At 35.7% G+C, this 21237-nt stretch overlaps 1 protein-coding gene across 5 annotated transcripts in view; it reads left to right on the top strand.

The window, feature by feature from the left end:
• The window catches only part of LOC127418878 (ankyrin repeat and SAM domain-containing protein 1A), a 171063-nt gene that overhangs the window by 73689 nt on the left and 76137 nt on the right, over positions 1-21237 (top strand). For all 5 annotated transcript variants that reach the window (XM_051659750.1, XM_051659752.1, XM_051659749.1 and 2 more), the window contains 2 exons: positions 12814-13110; positions 17771-17846. In XM_051659750.1, coding sequence (XP_051515710.1) covers positions 12814-13110; positions 17771-17846 — 373 coding nt within the window. The remainder of the gene's footprint in view (positions 1-12813; positions 13111-17770; positions 17847-21237) is intronic.

Raw genomic sequence — 21237 nt, 5'->3', positions numbered from 1 at the left:
TTTATATCAATGTCTGTTTGGGTTTGTAATTGTGTGTAAAAGCAAGATTTCCTGTAAAAAGTGTTTTAGAAAGTAGCTTAAAAATAGATCAAATAGTAATGTGATGACTTTCACAATGAAGTAACAAGTTAAGTATTCTGATTACAATTCTTTTAGAGAAATTATTAGTGATCTGTAATGAGAATTGTGGGCTGAAATGTTCTTAAGTCTTAAATTTAGAAGAATATTTCTGCTCTGTAGGTCCACACAATGCAAGTGAAAGGTGACTAAAACTTTGAAGCTGCAATGGAAAGCACTATAAATGTAATCCATAAGACTCCAGTGGTTAAATCCATTTCTTCAAAAGTGTTTTGATAGGTGTGGGTGAGGTGTGGGTAATTTTTTTTTACTATAAATTCTCCTCCCTGCCCAGTAGGTGGCGATATGCACAAAGAAAGGGAATCGCCAAAAACACGAAGAAAAATGTGAAAATAAAAGTGAAAGTGGAGATTTATTATAAAAAAGGACTTAAATATTGATCTGTTTCTCACCCACTCCTATTATATCACTACTGAAGTTATTGATTAAACCACTGGAGCCATATGGATTACTTTTATGCTGCCTTTATGTGCTTTTTGGAGATTCAAAGTTTTGGTCACCATTCAGTTGCATTGTATGGATCTACAGAGCTGAAATATTCTTCTAAAAATCATAATTTGTGTTCTGCAGAAGAAAGTCAGTCATACACATCTGGGATGGCATGAGGGTGAATAAATGGAGAAAATTTTCATTTTTGGGTAAACTATCCCTCAATGTAAGTTTCTTTGTACAAAATATAGTTTAATTTTTTTTTTTTTTTTTGTATTTGGGGATAAATAAGACATCTCCGTGACAGTTTTCATTAGAATCCCGCTACTGGACCATTTCAAAAGAACCTATTACAAAGGTTCTGGTCTGTCCTTCAGTGTAAGTTTATAGGATTTTCACACCAATTTTATCATCCACAAGGTGAAAAATGTAAATGAATATTGGTTGCGTATTGGCTCAAGTCTAAAGAGTTCAACCCAAATCTCTATGGTATTCTGGTTCTAGGCTAAAATTGTAGGTCTGCAAAAAGCAACATCACACCTGTACTCAACAAGCCACAAAATTTGAGGAATCATTCATGTAGCATAATCAATGAGTGACGTAGGGTTAGGCGTTTGTTCCAATAATAGTACTTGTGGTACTTGCATTAGCAAATACATCCTATTAACTAATAAACTTTCTGATGTAAAAGCAAACACACAGTGACTCTATACACGGCCAACACTCCCTCAGTGGATTTCATCTCCCTACTATGATTTTATTTCAGGAGAGCCTTATTTAGAAAATGCTCCACTTTGCTTTGATGATATCTGTGGGGATTCTCTCTCTCTCCCTTTCTCTCTCACAACTGAACTAGTTAGCACCATCTGTGTTAAAATGTAAACAAAAATTGCCTTGTCATTATAATTCCCAGTGAACATATTTGCTTTGTTCCATAATGCAGTGAGTTGCCTTGCTGTGTAATGCCTACATTGGCCACTACTTTCTAAAGGTGCATTCACACTAGATCTTAAGTGTACAAAATCACTTTGGGCCCAGTTACAATTAAAGACATTTTATTTATTTATTATTTTCCTTAAAATTATTAAATAATTATAAATAACATAATAATAAATAATAAATACTATAAAAAAAAGTTTTAGTAATAGCAAATTACCACTCCACTTTACTGCAGCTCTGCAAAACCATGCAGCTGTGAAGTTTGTTTTCCTTTGTTTTGAACTAAAACATAGATCCTCTTGTCACACGTCTTTTTACTATATACTTTTGACCTTGAAGTTTGGTGCACTGCAGCGAAATGATAGCATTTTGACATTAGCATGTTGCTAAGCTAACGATGTGAATACATCACACAAATATTGGGTTAAACAGTCCATTTCTAAATAGATTTTACTTTTATCTACACTTTGTCATCTTTTATTCATCCTCATGGCGTTCCAAACCCATATGACTTTCTCTCATACGTTGAAAACAAAACGTGAAAGTTTATTAAATATTCACTGATAATCTTTCCCTCATTGGGGTTTGGAATAACATGAGGGCACTATATCTTTAAGAAACGCTGTCTAAGAATGCTGTGTAGATAGGCAGCTCATTAGGTTTTGCAACAAATCTAACCTTAAATAATTTGTAGGAATGTAGTTCAGTGTGAGACACTAGAGTTTTATCTTTCTGGTGGGCTGTAATTTCTAGCATACTGAAGCATAGCCTGTTTAAAAGCAGGCAGTATATCACGGCCTGTGTTCTTTTTGTGACATTAATTGTTTAAAATCAGATCAGTTGTATACCAAGAAAAAAAAAATGTTCTGTCTAAAAGCTTTCTTTGTCTGGGTACCGAACATCCCTCGGACAGTTTCAGAAATGTAATGTGCCGTTCTGAGCTGGTATTCAGTGTGTGGGTGTGTGTGGATAATGTGGAAAGCATTGCTTTGCGTGCTCTCATGAGAGATGATACATCTATGAGTGCTCATACATGAAGTATGCATGTTGAGATGCTTGACACAAATGGAGAACGGTCTAAATTTGCACTTCTGTCAATCTATTTTTTGTTGTGGTACTGATATATTTGAGAGAATCTCACAAAAGCTGTCAAGAACATGCATAACGGGGTCATATGACCACTAAATCAAAGGATTTAGGCAAATAAGAAAAGCAAATCAAAGCAATAAGAAACTATATTTTGCTTGTAGACCATGAAGCCCATTTTTAGGACTATATATATATTTATTTATTTTTTTTGCTTTGTGATTTTTTTTTTTTTTTTTTTTATGACAATTAAAGAAACATTTTGGGTTCGGTACAAGTTAAGATCAATCAACAGCATTTGTGACATAATGTTGACTACCACAAAAGTTAATTTCAACACGTCTCTCCTTTTCTTTAAAAAAAAAAAAAAAAAAAAAGCCAAAATCTGGGTTACAGTGAGGCACTTACAATGGCAGGGAATGGGGGCCAATCCGTAAACGTAAAAAAAAAAAAAACTCACTTATTCAAAAGTATAGCCACAAGATGTAAACTATATGCATGTTAACATGATTTTAGTGTTATAAAATCACTTACCTTTTATGTGAAAAATCTGTTGTATTCTGAAGAAAAAATCAATTTGCAAAGTATTTACACATCAAGACAGTATTTGTTTTACTGCATTTTTTTATACTGATTTGAAAAAAAAAAAAGACATTGTTTTACTATTAAAGATTACAAGCATGCGTATTAAATACACTATTAAAATAAGTGTATTACAATACTGATAATAGCCATTCCATTGATAATGAGAATTACAGATAATGATAAAAATAACATATTAAAATGTACTCTGTCCAGACAGAGGGAAATGCAAAAGTATATGAGAAGGAAACAACAGAGGGAAAATTTGGGATGAAAATTTGCTTGATTGTGAAAATATTTTGACAATGCAAAACATTTTAATGGTGCTAAGAAAAGGATTTCAAGAGTGTACAAATAGTAAAATTTAACTCAACCCTTGCGGTGTTGTGTTCATTTTGTGCTAACACATTTTGTGTTCCCGGTCAAAAATGACCGGCCTACTACGATTGTTTATATATTTCTCACATTACATAGTATCACAAGATATTGAATCTTTTTATCAACTTCTTTTTAGTAATTATGACATGTTTTGTACTCCTTTTTAGAACATTCTATATTTAAAAATATATATATTTTTATTGATAGAAGTATTAATTGAACTGAGCTCATACCAGGCCAGTGGGGGGCGCTCCCTGCGGAAAAAAATAAAAATGATAATAATTACATTATAATTTAATAACCACATGCTTGAACTGAACAGGTGTCATTTTAAAGCTTAGAATCTGGACTTTCTAATGCATATAGCTGATCCTATAAATTCGTAAATAATGCTTTTTAATTAGCTGATATATAAGAACTGTTTCGTTCTCATCATTTGCAAATTTGTTATCACAACAATTATATTCAGAGTTGGTAAAGCCATAAAAAAAAGATGAGATAGTCATGTGTTATATATCATTGGAAAGGTCTCAATTTGTAGAATGCAATGAGTATTTATTATTTTTTTTCACTCAGTGGCCAGACTGCAGTAAGTATTAGTGTATGACATTCCCACTGATACACATAAATAAAATAAACAGGAGTAGCTTTTTGTCACGTTTTTCCTTTTACTTCCTGAAACATACATATAGCATAGATACTGACATATAGTAACTTACAGCACACTATCCTGATTCAAAATAGCCCAAACGCAACATAATATGATAAACAGATCTTGAAATATTCCTCAAAGAGTGTACATTGAAAGACCATGCACAAAAGGGTGCTCAATACACATTGTGTGTGTATGAGTGAGTGTGTGTGTGTGTTTGTTTGTTGTGTGTTTGGACATGTCTGAGGACTTTGTGTGTGCAAACAAAAACATGTGTGCTGGGAACACAAATAAAACCAATAAAAAATTATCATGTATTTTAAAATAAATAATATATTATATAATTGATAAAATATAAAAAAAATATAAAAACAGATATATGAAAAATAAATATGACACAATTTACTAAATTATACAAATACATAAATTAAATAATATAAATAAATGTATAAATACATTTTTAAATACTTTGAGTATTATTCCAAAAATGTAAGATTTTTTTTTTTTTTTTTAGGGGTTATGTTAGGGTTAGTCTATAGTAATTCTAATTGGCTCAATATAAAAATTATATGTTTATGTCCTCATTTAGCCAAGTAAATGCATGCATGTGTTTGTTGCTTTTGTGAGGCACTCTGGTGTCAGCAGCCGTGGCAGCTGTTCCCACCCCCCTTTCCCACAGGGCACACATTGATGATGTAATCCCCCCTGCCTCCCTCTGTACAGGTTATGTGGTGATGATGTAATCAGCATGACATCACATTGTAGGTCAACTTTCACTCCTTATTACCCTCATACACATGCTTGTAGTCCAACCTGACATATCATAACAATCCCCTCTTCCTTCTAGAATAATTCTAACATAGGCCAAGCACGCAAGGCTGCTTTTCTATCTCTAGTGATATTTAAATACTGAATTTTATACATTCAGGCAGCGCACATGTGAAGTTTGTGCATTGTGTTAAATTGTTTGGTTTCTCCCCTCAGGAAGGGCACATGCGCTCACATATGGATACGTGCACACACATATAAATATACGATGAGATGAAGGATGACAGTTCTCTGAGAACAAGAGTCATCAGGCTTATTAAACAGAGAGAGAGTGTGCAAATGTGATGAGAATGCCAAGCTGAGTCATTGGACTTTTTATCATATGTAGTTCAGAGCTAAAAAAAAAAAAAAAAAAATAGGCATTTACTATGACTAAATGTCGGTCTGTTAAAGGAATAGTTAATCAAAAAAGCAAAATTCTGTCATCATTTACTCACCCTCATGTTGTTCCAAACCCATATTACTTTATTTATTTATTTATTTTGGAACACAAAATGTGAAACTTCTGAAAATGTAATGATCACTCTTTTCCATTACTATGAATGAGGATCGAAGCTACAAGCTTCGAAAAGAATGCAACACTCACATGACTGATGTGCCTGTCAGTCATTTTGTGCAGGAGAGAGGACGTTGTTGTGGTTGATGCGATGGGCGGTGGTCTAATGGTGCGTTCACGTATGGCAAGCCGAATTGACTTGAATTGATTCATTTGCAGGACATTAATTGTCAGTATCAACAGTTTAATTTGCATTAGTTAAAATGCTAATTCTTGATATCAGGAATTTAATTACTAGTGGAAATGCCAATTTTTAATATCAGTAATTACATTTGCACTAGTAGAAACTTTAATTCATGATATAAAAAATGGCGTCATCACTCACAGAAATACACATTCTTTAAATACAAAATTTCATTCAACTACTACAAACTGTAATTCTTGATATCTGTAAATGCATTTTAGCATTTTAACTAGGGACAGTTGAATTGTTGATATCAACAATTCATATCCTGCGAATGAATAAAAGTCAGTTCGGCTTGCCATAGTTTGTCATTTCGGAATTACTGTAATTACGAGATGGCATTTTGTAGATTATACTCGGAGCTATACACGTCCCCAGACCTGCCAAGTTTTTAGTTTCTATGGCAACACTTATAATGCTAAAATAGCTTTGTTGTTGATAACAGTAGCATGTTTATCACTACACTGATTCATTAATTCACCTCTATATTTTCTTTCAAAATGTTTTAAAACAAAAAATGCTCCAGGTATCAATGGCATAATAAATGGCATATCAAAGAGAAAAATGAGTTCGCTACCTTCAACTGTTGAGTTCATGACTGTGAAGTCAAAGCTTTCATAAAATTCCAAGTTTACAACTTACGAGTTCTACGAAGACATGAATGCTTTTTACAAGTTGGAATCTCGTAATTACGGTAATTCCGTTGTGGTATGTTCTAAGGTATTTTCCGGGGTCAATGCAAGTTAAGCTCAATCGACAACATTTGTGACAGTATTGATAACCACAAGAAATAACCTTGACTCACCTAGTTTATATATATATAAAAAAAGCAAAATCACAGTTACCATAAGGCACTTATTGTGCATACATATAAAATTATTATTATTATTATTATATTTATAAATTATTATTGTATTGTGCATACACAATAAAACTCTTACTATTTTAAAAGTGAAGCCAAAAGATGTAAACTTTACACAGGTTAACATGATCTTAGTGTGTTAAACTAGCTTACCAACCTTTTCTGTGTAAAGTTATACCCAGTATTACAACTTTGTTGTCATGACAATGTTACACTGGTAAACGCTGTAACACCGGTAAATCCCTTATTTTACCACACTAATATCATGTTAACACGTATTATTATTTTTGCACCTTGTGGCTATACTTTTGAAACGGTACATAACATTAACAGTTTATTTATTTTCGTCTGGAATTAGCCCTAGTTCAACGTAAACAAAACAGCTAACAATGCTCACTGTAGCTTCAAAGAAGTTGTTTAGTAGTAGTTTAGAAGTAAACCTTATATGGATAGAGATATTCATCTGGTTTCCAAAAAATAGGCTTAGTGAAGTAGTTTTTGCACACCTTGTTCATTTTCAAGAAAGTGTTTTAGTACAAATATATTTGTATTAAGCTTCCTGTATGATCGTATGTTAAATATACAGTATAAACATACAAATTATTGAAAATGATTATATTTTACTCTCCCATGTGTTCATTTAGTGAAAAATTGTAGGAAACGTTCCTTCATCATTTTTAAATAGATTTTTATTTAATACCTTTCAAATGTTAATTCTAGAGCATTTCAGAGCAAATCATAATTATCAAGATTTATATCGAATATCGTCAATTTGCTGAAAAATATCGAGAGATAATTTCTGAAGCCATATCGCCCAGCCCTACTTGTAACAACTAACGTCTCTGATTTGATGTTTAACATTTAATACGATTAAAAACACAGTTGTGCTGTCAATCCATTGTGTTGTTACTTCCAGAGACATATGTAAACAACATTAACAATGTAAATGTAGCTAACATTTCCTGTCTCAGTTGCACCCTTGTTGTTTTTAAAATATCAAAGGCAAATCTGCTCTTTCTATTTGAAACGGCTCTCATGTTTATCTGCAAAATATCACAACTTTTCCCTGTCCGTCAGTCTGTCAGCGTTTCACAAGCGTGAATCTCTTGTGTGAAGCCTGTACTGTTTTCAAAGGACTTTCTGTGGTGGCCGTTTCCTCACCAGAGAAATGCAAACTCGCGAGAATTAGTAAGGAGTGAGCGAGAAAGAAAAACAGATCTGGTGTTTCATGAGGCGCCTCAGATGTGAGAAGGCGCTCTTGTGTGTGGGATGGGGCTGAAATAGACATGGACTCCTGGGCTATGGTCACTGAAAAGCTCATAAGTTTGTTTTATGTATGTTGGTTGAGATCCCTTATCTCGGCCTTACACAAGAACCTGGAGAACAGAGTCTCATAACAAAGATTTGAGAACTGATATAAAAGAGATCTGATTCTGGTGTGTGTGTGTGTGTGTGTGTGTGTTGTGGTTTTCCTTTTTTCCCATTTAAAGAATAAAGGGCTTGCTGTGTCAGTCAGGTTTTTATTTATTTATTTATTTTTTTACTGTCTATGGGAGAAAACAGCAGGCGTATTTTTGTTTTCACTCTGATTGTTTTGTTCTCTTTTTTTTTGCATCCCATTGGTTCACACTGTGACCTGTCTGTCTGTCTCTGTCTGTCTTTGGCTCAATTTTTACACTTATTTAAAAAACTACTTTATTGGCATAATTGTTCTTCACACAGTATTGCCAAAGCATCTATACAAATAACAAAACAATGACAGAAAAATTGTGTGATTGAGTGATTATTTTTATAAATATTATTAGAAATATTATAATACTGTAATGTAATATTGCTTATTAATCTTTCTAATATTGCTAGATTATTCGCTATTATTGTAAGACACTTACAATGGAAGTGAATGGGGCAGTCCATAAATATTAAAGTACACACAGTTTCAAAATTATAGTCACAAGATGTAAACATTATACATGTTAACATAATTTTAGTGTGATAAAATCACTTAATAACCTTAATAAAATCTTGGTAAAGTTATATCCAAAATTACAACTTCATTGTCATGATGACATAACAGCTTTAAACCCTGTAATCTGATAAATGCTGTAGCGCTGGAAAAATACCTGATTTTATCACACTAAAATCATGTTTGACACGTAGAACATTAACGTTATAAAATGGCTAAACAGCGGCTTTAAAGAAGTAGTTTTTCTTTTTGCCTTTTTACCACTTTTTTTTTTTTTTTAGAACAGAATAAAATAGAGGGAAGAATGGTATCGGGGGGAATGTTGCATGGCAGATTCGAAATATAGAAATTATTTTTTTATGTAAGCTTCTTAGGCATGGTAAACAAAGGTTGCTTAATTAGCATTACACACATAATCATCCTCACAATATTGTCAGAGTTGTGTGTGTGTGTATGTGTGTGTGTGTGGGTTTGGGTGGCTTACTAGGAAATTTGTTTTAGGTTACAAACTGGTCATTACAAGGGTAAATGTGGTTTATGAGGACATTTCTAGTGTCCCCATAGTTCAAATCGCTTAAACATTCATTTTTTTTATTTATTTTTTTTATGTAAAAATGCAGAACGTTTTCTGTGAGGTTTAGGGGTAGGGTTAGGGGATAGAATTTGTACAGTTTGTACAGTATAAAAATCATTGTGTCTGTGGAGAGTCCTCATAAGGATAGCCGTGTGTGTGCGCGTGCGTGCGTGTTTGTTTCGTGAAAAATACGGCACGCTTTAGCTACTTTGATTATTGAGAGCTGGGGCGTGGTCACCAAACTACCATCATGAAGCTCTCTCATTTTCATCCCCCCCCCCCTCCCCCCAGTGCGCGCGCACACACACACACACACAGACAGACTGGTGGAGTGTGCTGTTGGCTTGTGGCAGCTGCTGTTACCCAAGAGGCTTTCACAAACCTCTTCCTCTGTTCATCAGACATCTGCTGCTGTACTACTGCTTCCACAAACACACTCAACAATTCACCATTCTCTTCAAATACAGTTGTTTTCCCCCCTCAGTTTACAGGCTTTTGTCCACAATTATTACCACAATTTTGGAATTGTGGTAATATTGGTAATATTTTGGTTTGATGGCCCTAATTTGATTCACTTTAGGGCTACAGTCAAATTTTGATGAAGTTGCTTTTCTGGGTTATTCCATTTCAATTCAACCAAATTACAGAAGCTTCGCCGGCCAAATTTTTTACAATTTTGTTAATATATATTTTTTTAAAAGCAAGATACATGGATGAAAGCCAAAATATCAAATGCCAATTTCAATATGATCAATATTGACTGAGTAATCGACTATTCTATATAGGACGGTCATAATGATAATTTTCGCCCATGGTTTTGGAGCAAAACTACCTTAGAAAATAACCTTAGAAAGGTGGCAGCATCTTTATTTTATGAGATAGCTAGGTCTATCAGTTGACTTCAACACCCCTTTTTGCATTATACGCCAATGGGTCCAAAAATGGGAAAAAACAACACTTTTTTGTGTTGTTTTTCCAAAGTTGGAGTGCCTTTAACTTCATAAGTATTAAATATATCTTAATATCCTTTTAAGTTCTGGTTCAGAACAAACTTTCCTTTTGGTATCTTCATTTTTAAGGCCCTGTATGGTTAATTGCCTGAGATATGATGCTCACAATGTGGCTCAATCCATAAATTGTTAAATTTTACCAATTTTTTATGGTCAAAAACCAAATGTGTCATGGTATGTAAGCTAGTTTTTCTTGTCCAAAAAAATTAAGGTCTAAAGTACAAATAATAGGCCCTTTCCCACCTACAGTCCTGGTACTTTTCCCTCAGTAACTTTCTAGATGAGAACTCTTACGAGGAACGGGACACCTGAGGAGACTTTCCCCCCGTTTCATTCACACTCACCAAAGTAACCACCGCAGTGTCATGTAGTATCGACCATTTTTATTCTGACGTTATTTGTATGCGCGTTTCAATAGCAACAACAACAACAAAATCAACAACACCGATGGAGGATGCCGGTATCAGAGTTACACTTTTGTTAGGGCTGTTTTATACTAACTTTGGCTGCATTGGAAAACTTAGGCAGCTGCCTTATCAGTTAACGGTTTAAACAACAGTTTTTTTTGGATGAATGGAACTCTCTGAACAGTTTAAAAAGCACCTTATTTCATCCTACCTTCATCCAGCCTTGTACAGCCTCCAAATGCAGCATTTTTCAGTTTTTGGACACAGCCTGTGTCTTCAGGTTACAGTTTAAGCTGGTCTCGTGAGGTGTGCGTGCGGTGCTCCGTACTGCAGCCGGAGTGAGAGGAGAGACGAGGCGGCGAAAGCGCGCTTTAACCACGCAGCTCTCGCTGAACTCATGTTGAAAATACACTATAAACATATTTATCAACACGATCTTTTACATTAAAGGCTTTTATGACTCGGCATAAATTACTGTACTGAAGTACTCATTGACTATGATTCAAGTTCAAAAATTCAAAACGCAGTAACAGGCACACAATACTTCCCTCATGTAAACTAGATTTAATGATGGTTTAGTTTATAATAAAGTTCAATAACCCACTCTCGATAAACATCTGATTATTTATATCCGTCAATCCGGGAAAAAGTTGATGTAGTAATCTAGAAATCACTTTATTTGCTGTATAGTCAAACAGTACAGATGCGATAAACTCATAGTGTGTCTCCCGAAGTCACACACACACACACACATACACATACTTCGCTAGTTATATGTTATTTCTGTTAAGGGAATTGTAAAATTAGCGCAATCCTCTCAGTAGCAGGCTAGCAGCTAGTTTGTTTACTAACGGCAGCTGTGGAGCTCCTCTCCTTTCTCAGTGCAGGTTTTTGACCAATCACAGGCTACGGCACCTCCCACAGTCCCTATACGCCCCAAAAATGATCAACCCCGGAATAGGAGCTAAAAATGCCCCCTAAAACGGCTTAGAGGAACTATAGTTCCTCAGGTGCGAAAGCGACGGAAAGCACCAGTCCTGGAGAAAAAGTACCTAAAACGGGCTTTAGGCGCCATGGGAAAAGGCCTAATGTTGAAACTAGGAATGTACCTTTTAATTATTCACATCAAAACAATGATCCGTAATGTCAAAATCTTTTCGAGAGTCAAAAAAACAAAAAAAAAACAAAAAAACACAATCAGCACTACTTTTAAGAATATGTAACTTATCTATATTTTTTTGGATTTCAGAAATGTTCATCTGGCTTTTTTATCTAATTTTTGAAGCTTTCTCAGCCCCTGTTCACTGTTTGCTTTCATTGTATGGAAAAGAGCTATGTGGACACACTGCCTATCACCTCTTTTTTATGTTTCATGAAACTAAGACAAGCAGGTTTTAAATGACATGAAGGTGAGTAAATGATGGCAAAGTTTTCGTTTTCAGGTGAACTATCTATGCCTGTAAGACTTTGCCCATTTCAGTTAGTAATCAAACCATGCATAAGAGCTACCTCTATTGGCCAGTTTCTGGACACAGCAGGGCTTACAAATACATTAGGCATTGTCTGGGACATGGCTATTAGTCATACTGTAAATGTGAAACGGTGTTATTTTTGCAATATTGTATCTATATTGTGAGCTTAATATTGTGGTATTGATTGTTTTGTGTGTTTTAAGGTACATTAATGTGCAAATGACTGCAGAAACAAGAGACACTGTTGTGTGTGTGTGTGTGTTATCGACATGTTGTCTGCATGTTTGCATGCTCTCCACTGCACTTTCTATCTATCTCTGTCTCCGTAAAACGATTGGATGAACAAGCAGTTTGAATAAGGCTGAAATGCTTTTTCTGCTTTTTTTTTCTCAGCAGTTATCAAGGGACTTAGCTCTTGGAATCTGCATGTTCTCTTGTTTAGTTTGTCTAAGAAGTTGCTACAGTTCTGCTCTGTTTTGAATCAACACTATTTGACGAGGTCATACTCCTAAAACAGGCTTGATTTCAAAGCTAAATCGAGAATCACATAGCTTTGTGACCTGCTCAAGTGCTCAGCAATGGCTCCCATGATACCTACGATCTGTACCAATGACTCTCATCATGATTGAAATTGTGTTTTTCAAGTGTTTCTTCTTTGTCTGATGAAAACGGGCTAGAACAAAACACTGGAGTCATCAGCTCTTTCTGAGATCTGTCAATCAACATCTCCTCTCTACATCCTTCTCTCTACAGAATAATGACAACGAGACGCCGTTGCACTGTGCGGCTCAGTACGGTCACTCTCAGGTGGTGCAGTTACTGTTGGAGGAGTTGACCAATCCCACCATGCGCAATAACAAGTTTGAGACGCCACTCGATCTGGCCGCACTGTACGGCAGGCTGGAGGTGGTCAAACTTCTGCTGAGTGCTCACCCCAATCTACTCAGCTCCAACACCAAGAAACACACCCCTCTCCACCTGGCCTCCCGCAATGGACACCTGTCCGTGGTGGAAGTGCTGCTGGCCGCCGGCGTGGATATCAACTACCAGGTGATTATGGGGAGGATTTGAGCCTTCACATATGATATAAATGTCATTCTTTACCCTGTGTCATAAACTGGTGCAAAACGATAGTGATACAAAACAAGGCATATTGTCAGTCATTTGGGCTACATTGGGTAAACATTAGGCTTGGGATCGATACCCTTTTCACGCATCGATAATCTGAAAATTTGGTATGTCTACGGTATGTCAGCATTTTTTTCAGATATAAATAGGCCTACACATTGCACAATAGTTTTTGTCTCTTCATACATATTTCTGAACACAACTTTGGTAAAGTGTAAACGGCAGGGTAAATTAAAGCATGTTGTACACATGAAGCGTCTGGCGGACGACATGGCACTTTCTAAAATTTGAAACAATAATTTTTTTATGAAGATACACACACCAATTCTGCAGTGCCACGGAGCGCAACTTGCATAGTTTTCCATTAAATTCGACTCAAACATTATCAAATGATTATTTACTCTAGCCATCACTGGATTGTGTATATGTATCTTTCATATAGCTTACACAATGTATTTATACACTGTGTATATATATATATATATATATATATATATATATATATATATATATATATATATATATATATATATATATATATATATATATATATATATATATATATATATACACACATACATATATATATATATACACATACATATATATATATATATATATACACACACACACACACACACACACACACACACACACACACACAGTATGTATATATACACACACAGTATGTGTAATATATATATATACACACACACACACACACACACACAGTATATATATATATAAATATATATATATATATAATCATATGTAATCACAAACCTATATAAGAAATTACACAATAAACATATCCATTTATAATCGTTCAGTTTACACAGTTATACCAGTTTCATACACTATCCTGCAAACTTCACTTTGTTAATCACCCCTTGTGGTCTCCCAAAGCTATTATGCCAGACTACATTAAACGGAAGGCCAACTGACTGAATTGGAAAGCACACAAATTAGGCTTCTAATTTAAATTTTGACTAATGTTAATATATCAATGCCTCAAAAGTGGATCGAGAAAATAACAAGAATTAATCGATGTATTGATATGATATTCCTAGTAAGCATACTACAATACTTTTCATACTATTTCTGCAGTATATATATACTCTGCACAGTATGCAGTTTTTTTGTATGCATGGAATACCTGGATGACCTACAACATTTGCCAAAATGTGCAGGAAGGTAATTCTCAGGAAACCCATCAAGAAAATGTTCTGGACCTACTTTAATAAAAAAGAAATATATATACATATATATATATATAAAACAGAAAATAAAGCATATTTTTAGGACCATTAAGACAGTTTTTTTGCATGATCAGTCATATTTTCAAAATCAATGCCAAAATTTCACAATTTCTGCCAGGGTATACAAACTTTTGAGCACAACTGTGTATAGTATATATATATATATATAATATATATACTATACACAGTTGTGCTCAAAAGTTTGTATACCCTGGCAGAAATTGTGAAATTTTGGCATTGATTTTGAAAATATGGCTGATCATGCAAAAAAACTGTCTTTTATTTAAGGATATTGATCATATGAAGCCATTTATTATCACACAGTTTTTTGGCTCCTTTTTAAATTATAATGATTACAGAAATCACCCAAATGGCCCTGATCAAAAGTTTACATACCTTTTGAATGTTTGACCTTGTTACAGACACACAAGGTGACACACACACACACAGGTTTAAATGGCAATTAAAGGTTAATTTCCCACACCTGTGGCTTTTTAAATTGCAATTAGTGTCTGTGTATAAATAGTCAATGAGTTTGTTAGCTCTCATGTGGATGCACTGAGCAGGCTAGATACTGAGCCATGGGGAGCAGAAAAGAACTGTCAAAAGACCTGTGTAACAAGGTAATGGAACTTTATAAAGATGGAAAAGGATATAAAAAGATATCCAGAGCCTTGAAAATGACAGTCAGTACTGTTCAATCACTTATTAAGAAGTGGAAAATTCGGGGATCTCTTGATACCAAGCCAAGATTAGGTAGACTTAGAAAGATTTCAGCCACAACTGCCAGAAGAATTGTTCAGGATACAAAGAAAAACCCACAGGTAACCTCAGGAGAAATACAGGCTGTTCTGGAAAAAGACGGTGTGGTTGTTTCAAGGAGCACAATACGACGATACTTGAACAAAAATGAGCTGCATGGTCAAGTTGCCAGAAAGAAGCCAATGCCACAAAAAAGCCCGGTTACAATATGCCTGACAACACCTTGACACGCCTCACAGCTTCTGGCACACTGTAACTTGGAGTGACGAGACCAAAATAGAGCTTTATGTTCAAAACCATGTGCTATGTTAGGAGAGGGGTCAACAAGTATTGTGCTCCTTGAAACAACCACAACGTCTTTTTCCAGAGCAGCCTGTATTTCTCCTGAGGTTACCTGTGGGTTTTTCCATAATAAATGGCTTCATGTGATCACTATCCTTAAATAAAAGACGATTTTTTTGCACGATCTGTCATATTTTCAAAATCAATTATATATTATATTATATATATATACATACATACAGACATACATACACATAGTATATACACCTATCAGCCACAACATTAATCCCACCTGCCTAATATTGTGTAGGTCCCCCTCGTGCCGCCAAAACCAACAATCATCCATGCGATTATCTAATCAGCCTATCGTGTGGCAGCAGTGCAGTGCATAAAATCACGCAGATATGGGTCAGGAGCTTCAATTAATGTCCACATCAACCATCAGAATGGGGAAAAAATATGATCTCAGTGATTTGGAGTGTGGCATGATTGTTGGTGTCAGATGGGCAGGTTTGAGTATTTCTGTAACTGCTGATCTCCTGGGATTTTCACACACAATAGTCTCTAGAATTTACTCTGAATGGTGCCAAAAACAAAAAATATCCAGTGAGTGGCGGTTCTGCGGATGGAAATGCCTTGCTGATGATAGAGGTCAACAGAAAATGACCAGACTGGTTCAAGCTGACAAAGTCTATGGTAACTAAGATAACTGCTCTGTACAATTGTGGTGAGAAGAATAGCATTCAAAGATGAGATGCGGGTTGGCGCTGTTTTGGTGGCACAAAGGGGACCTACACAATATTAGGCAGGTGGTTTTAATGTCGCCGTGTGAGTGTGTGTGTGTGTATATATATATATATATATGTATATGTGACACATTACGTTTTATACATCATAGCAGCACTCCCTTGGTACTGCATTTCATTTTTCTGACTTTAAAAAAATCCTTGTACAACAGCATATTTTTTACTGTAATGCAATAAAAACAATACTATCACACGGTAATGAGAATAATCATTGAAAACAATGGGAATAGTTTGGGAATAAGTGTGATTATTATTGAAAATGAGGGGGTAAAATGTGCTAAAGTGTCCTGAGAAGTAATCACAACTACATGTCTCCATTTCGACTAATTATTAGATAATATACGCCCAAGTCTTAACTTGCAACTTGCAAAAATGCAACGTACGGAGTCATGTGACGAATGAAGCAAAATTTCTGAAATGTTTGCTGTTGAATAGTGTATGCTTTTCCCATACATTTTTCAACAAAATATACTAGACAGTAAACACTGTATACTGTGAACTGAGCAGTAATGTAGTATCCCATTCTAAACATACCCTTGGTTTTCTATTATGCACCACAGGGGAAGGTAAACACGCTAGAGCCGATGCAAAAATATCTGATAGGAGATGGTGCTTGTTAGAGATTTGGCAAAATGTGGCTGATCGTAGGGTAGCGGAAGGATCGGAAACAACTTGCAGACCTCCCGTTTAATCATGTTGATCGGTCGACCCCATTTACTTTCTTAATGCATGTTCCTGGTCTCACTGTAAATGTTTAATCTCTGCACATTCCATTGGAAGATAAAAAATTGTTACCTTAAAAATTACAATTATTATTGCTCCACTTATAAAACGACATCACCAAGCCCTGTTTTTCGATAACTCCCATCCCACCGCCTAATTGCATTCTGGTCCCCACCCCCATCGCATTACAATGTTTTTTTCCTTTGAAATGTGTCACAATATGAAAGTAAAATGGGTTGCAAGTGCTGTTTCAGTCAGACTAACCTATCAAGCCGCATATTAGTGCATGCATATGTTTGCTGAGATCCAAGACAGGCAGTTTTATCACGGTTCTCACCTGTGTGTCTCTCACTGTGATCTGAGAAATCAGCTCTTTAACACCTTGCCAGGCTTAACTGTCTCTACCTGAGACACTCGCTCACACTCTTAACAACCAGCCATCTGTCTCTCTCTGTATGCCCTCAAACAGTGGCTCACATTGTTGTGCGGATTGACAGTCGGGTTTGTCTAATAGCGTGCTGAGAAGCTGGTGTAGTGAGAAATGAGTTGGTCTGGCCTACATGTCCTCTCCATTGGGTTCTGATGTGGTAAATCGGTCCCTGCTATTGCAAACAACTGACCTGAGTCACAAAATTCAAGTCTCTTTATTCTTCAGAACTCCAACATTATTGTGCAATTTGTGTTTCTTGTGTGAGAAAAGGTATGAATATGGCTAATCATTGTGTAAATGTTGTTTGTGTGTGATAACAGACAGAAAAAGGCAGTGCCCTACATGAAGCTGCTCTTTTTGGAAAGACAGAAGTGGTACAAAAGCTTCTCAGTGCAGGTAAGACAACTCCTACTATTATTTTACACCAACTCATTGGTTTGCCACTTGGTTTGATTTTTATTTTTTTATTTTCTTAACTTATGCAGTGACATTCAGACATTTTAAGTGTGGCTTATGTACGCAAATAGGGCTACCATGAATCTGTGATATAGCCTTAAAGGGGTCATGAAATGCTATTTTTATTTTATTTTATTATCTTCCCTGAGGTCCACTGATAATGTCAGTAAAGTCTTTTGCACCAAAACCGTCATAGTTTTAATAATAAATGATAATTTTCCACCCTGTCTCTGGCCCTTTGTCTCAAAGGGTTTTGACCACAGCGTCTCTTTTAAACTTCAGTGTAAACGCCCACTGTTCTGATTGGCTAACATCGTGCAGCCCCTCAAATTCAGCTATATTTGAAACTCAATTGGAAGTGAATAAACAAGCTCTCCTCAACATTCTAAGACTAAATTACAGGGTTAACACATAACACACATCCAACACATTGCATCTGAATATATTAAAATGTTCACTCAAGCATATCAGCACCATAACTATAAAACAGTCATGACATTTGAAATATTCATGAATTAAACTGATTACTCACGATTTTGCAGTCGAGTCCAAGTGTTTTTAACTGCCCCATTCTTCAATAACAGTTCCTTTGCATCATTTGAATCGCATTATGACTGATTCACAAGCAGTCCATGCTGATATTCGCGCACACACACACACAGTTCATAGCATGGTGAAACATGATGTACACACATTGGTGCACTGAGGCACAGATCGCCAGAAATACTTCCAAACGGTCAAAGACATCCTGGTAGTGCTTGTTTACATACACACCAACAAGTAAAAATAGTGCAGATGGGTGCATGAACAGTAAACAGAGCAGCTGGTTGAAACTGATTGGCATCTCCGTTTCTGAATTGTAACTTGACACCGCATCTTTTAAAAGCAGCGTGATAAACATAATGGTCAAAGACGTCTGTGTAATGCATGTTTTATGCACAAAAAACTTCAAAATAGTCCAGTTAGGTCTCCTTTGGTGTTCAGAAATAGTTGGTCACACTAGGTCCATCTTTCTCCCTTTCCGTTTATGATATGAACTGAACACCAGTGGGCGGGGCCAAGGGTGAGATGACACAAAGTCACAAACACACAGTTTTGAAAATAAGATGTTTCAAACAGGTGGGAACTATAAATGCTCTTTTTAGACTGGGGAGGAAGTTTTGAGTTCTGAAACATACAGTATGTTTTTATAGTACAGTTATAGTACCTCTTATATGTCTAAATATCAAGGAAAATTAGATTTTCCATTTCATGACCCCTTTAAAAGTTAATGAGAGCACAAAAGACACAAAATTGCTGAAATTAGATGCACTAAAAAAAAACATTTATTTTACTCAATTTGTATTTGAAACTTCACTCAGAATTATTTAAAAACAGAACATGTGCATTGTGCATTGATTAAGCCAGTGTTTCTCAACTGGTGGGATGCGACCCCAAAATGGGTCGCAGGTCTGCTCCCGAAGAGTCGTGGACAGCAGGGACAGAACACTGCAAGGGTTCTTTCTCCATTTACATTTGTTTGGTGGCCACCCATGCAAAATTTCAAGCAGTCGAGGCTAATTAAATTAGATTTATCCTACGTTTGGCACTTAAAGGAATGTTCCGGGTTCAATACATGTTAAGCTCAATGGACAGCGTTTGTGGCATAATGTTGATTACCACAAAAATTTCGACTTGTCCGTCCTTTTCTTTAAAAAAAAAAAAAAAAAAAAAAGCACAAATCAGGGTTGCAGCGAGACACTTACAATGGAAGTGAATGTGGCCAATTTCTTTGGAGGGTTTAAACACAGAAATGTAAAGCTTAAAATTTTATAAAAGCACTAACATTAATTCTTCTGTTAAAACATTTTAGGGTTAGTTGACATTACATCGTTATGGTAACCAAGTTGTAAAATTGGCTATAACTTTACACAGAAAGTAAGTGATTTTATCACTCTAACATCATATTAACATGCATATCCTTTGTCTTGTGGTGATACCTTTGAAACTGAGTATTTTAATGTTCAAAAATCAGCCCCATTCACTTCCATTGTAAGTGCCTCACTGTAACCCAGATTGCTTTTTTTAAAGAAAAGGAGGAATGAGTCGAAATGTATTTTTGTGTTCATCAATATTATGCTACAAATGCTGTCGATTGAACTTGTAGTAACCCGGAATATTCCTTTATTGCTTGCTAAATTTGCTTCTCAATTGAAACACATATATGATTAAAGCCTGGTGATTGTGCGAGTGTGGCGCAAGCCATTACAGGACCACCTGCGCCAATGATCTGCCCTGCTCACTGTATCTCTAGAGTGCGCACACGTCAGCCGATTTTCCTCGATATCGCTGCGCATACCACAAAACTGATGCGACCCATTTGAATTCTACTGAGAATTTTCAAGTTTAAAGCACTGTGGTGGAAGTCTTTTTAAAGAAAGACTAGCTACATTGACCTAACCACAGCAATTAATTAGGAGCCATCTATGGTCTTACCTGTGCTTATATAGCATTACACTGTACAGTTGAAGTCAGAAGTTTACATGCACTAAGTTTGAAATCATTAAAATTCCTTTTTTAACCACTCCACAGATTTCATATTAGCAAACTATAGTTTTGGCAAGTCGTTTAGGATATCTACTTTGAACATGACACAAGTAATTTTTCCAACAATTGTTAACAGACAGATTTTTTTCACTTTTAATGGACTAAATCACAATTCCAGTGGGTCAGAAGTTAACATACACTAACTGTGCCTTTAAGCAGCTTGGAAAATTCCAGAAAATTATGTCAAGCCTTTAGACAATTAGACAATTAGCTTCTGATAGGAGGTGTACTGAACTGAAGGTGTACCTGTGGATGTATTTTGAAGCCTACCTTCAAACTCAGTGCCTCTTTGCTTGACATCATGGGAAAATCAAAAGAAATCAGCCAAATCAGACTGAAAAAATTGTGGACCTCCAAAAGTCTGGTTCATCATTGGGAGCAATTTCCAAATGCCTGAAGGTACCACGTTCATCTGTACAAACAATAGTACGCAAGTATAAACACCATGGGACCACACAGCACATCATACCGCTCAGGAAGGAGATGCATTCTGTCTCCTGGAGATGAACGTAGTTTGATGCGAAAAGTCCAAATTAATCCCAGAACAACAGCAAAGGACCTTGTGAAGATGCTGGAGGAAACAGGTAGACAAGTATCTATATCCACAGTAAAACGAATCCTATATCGACATAACCTGAAAGGCTGCTCAGCAAGGAAGAAGCCAGTGCTCCAAAACCACCATAAAAAAGCCAGACTACAGTTTACAAGTGCATATGGGGACAAAGATCTTACTTTTTGGAGAAAT

The sequence above is a fragment of the Myxocyprinus asiaticus genome, chromosome 28, assembly GCF_019703515.2.
Source record: "Myxocyprinus asiaticus isolate MX2 ecotype Aquarium Trade chromosome 28, UBuf_Myxa_2, whole genome shotgun sequence".
Taxonomy (NCBI): domain Eukaryota; kingdom Metazoa; phylum Chordata; class Actinopteri; order Cypriniformes; family Catostomidae; genus Myxocyprinus; species Myxocyprinus asiaticus.
Note: the sequence above shows the minus strand (reverse complement) of the source record. Positions and strands in the feature narration are given on the sequence as shown.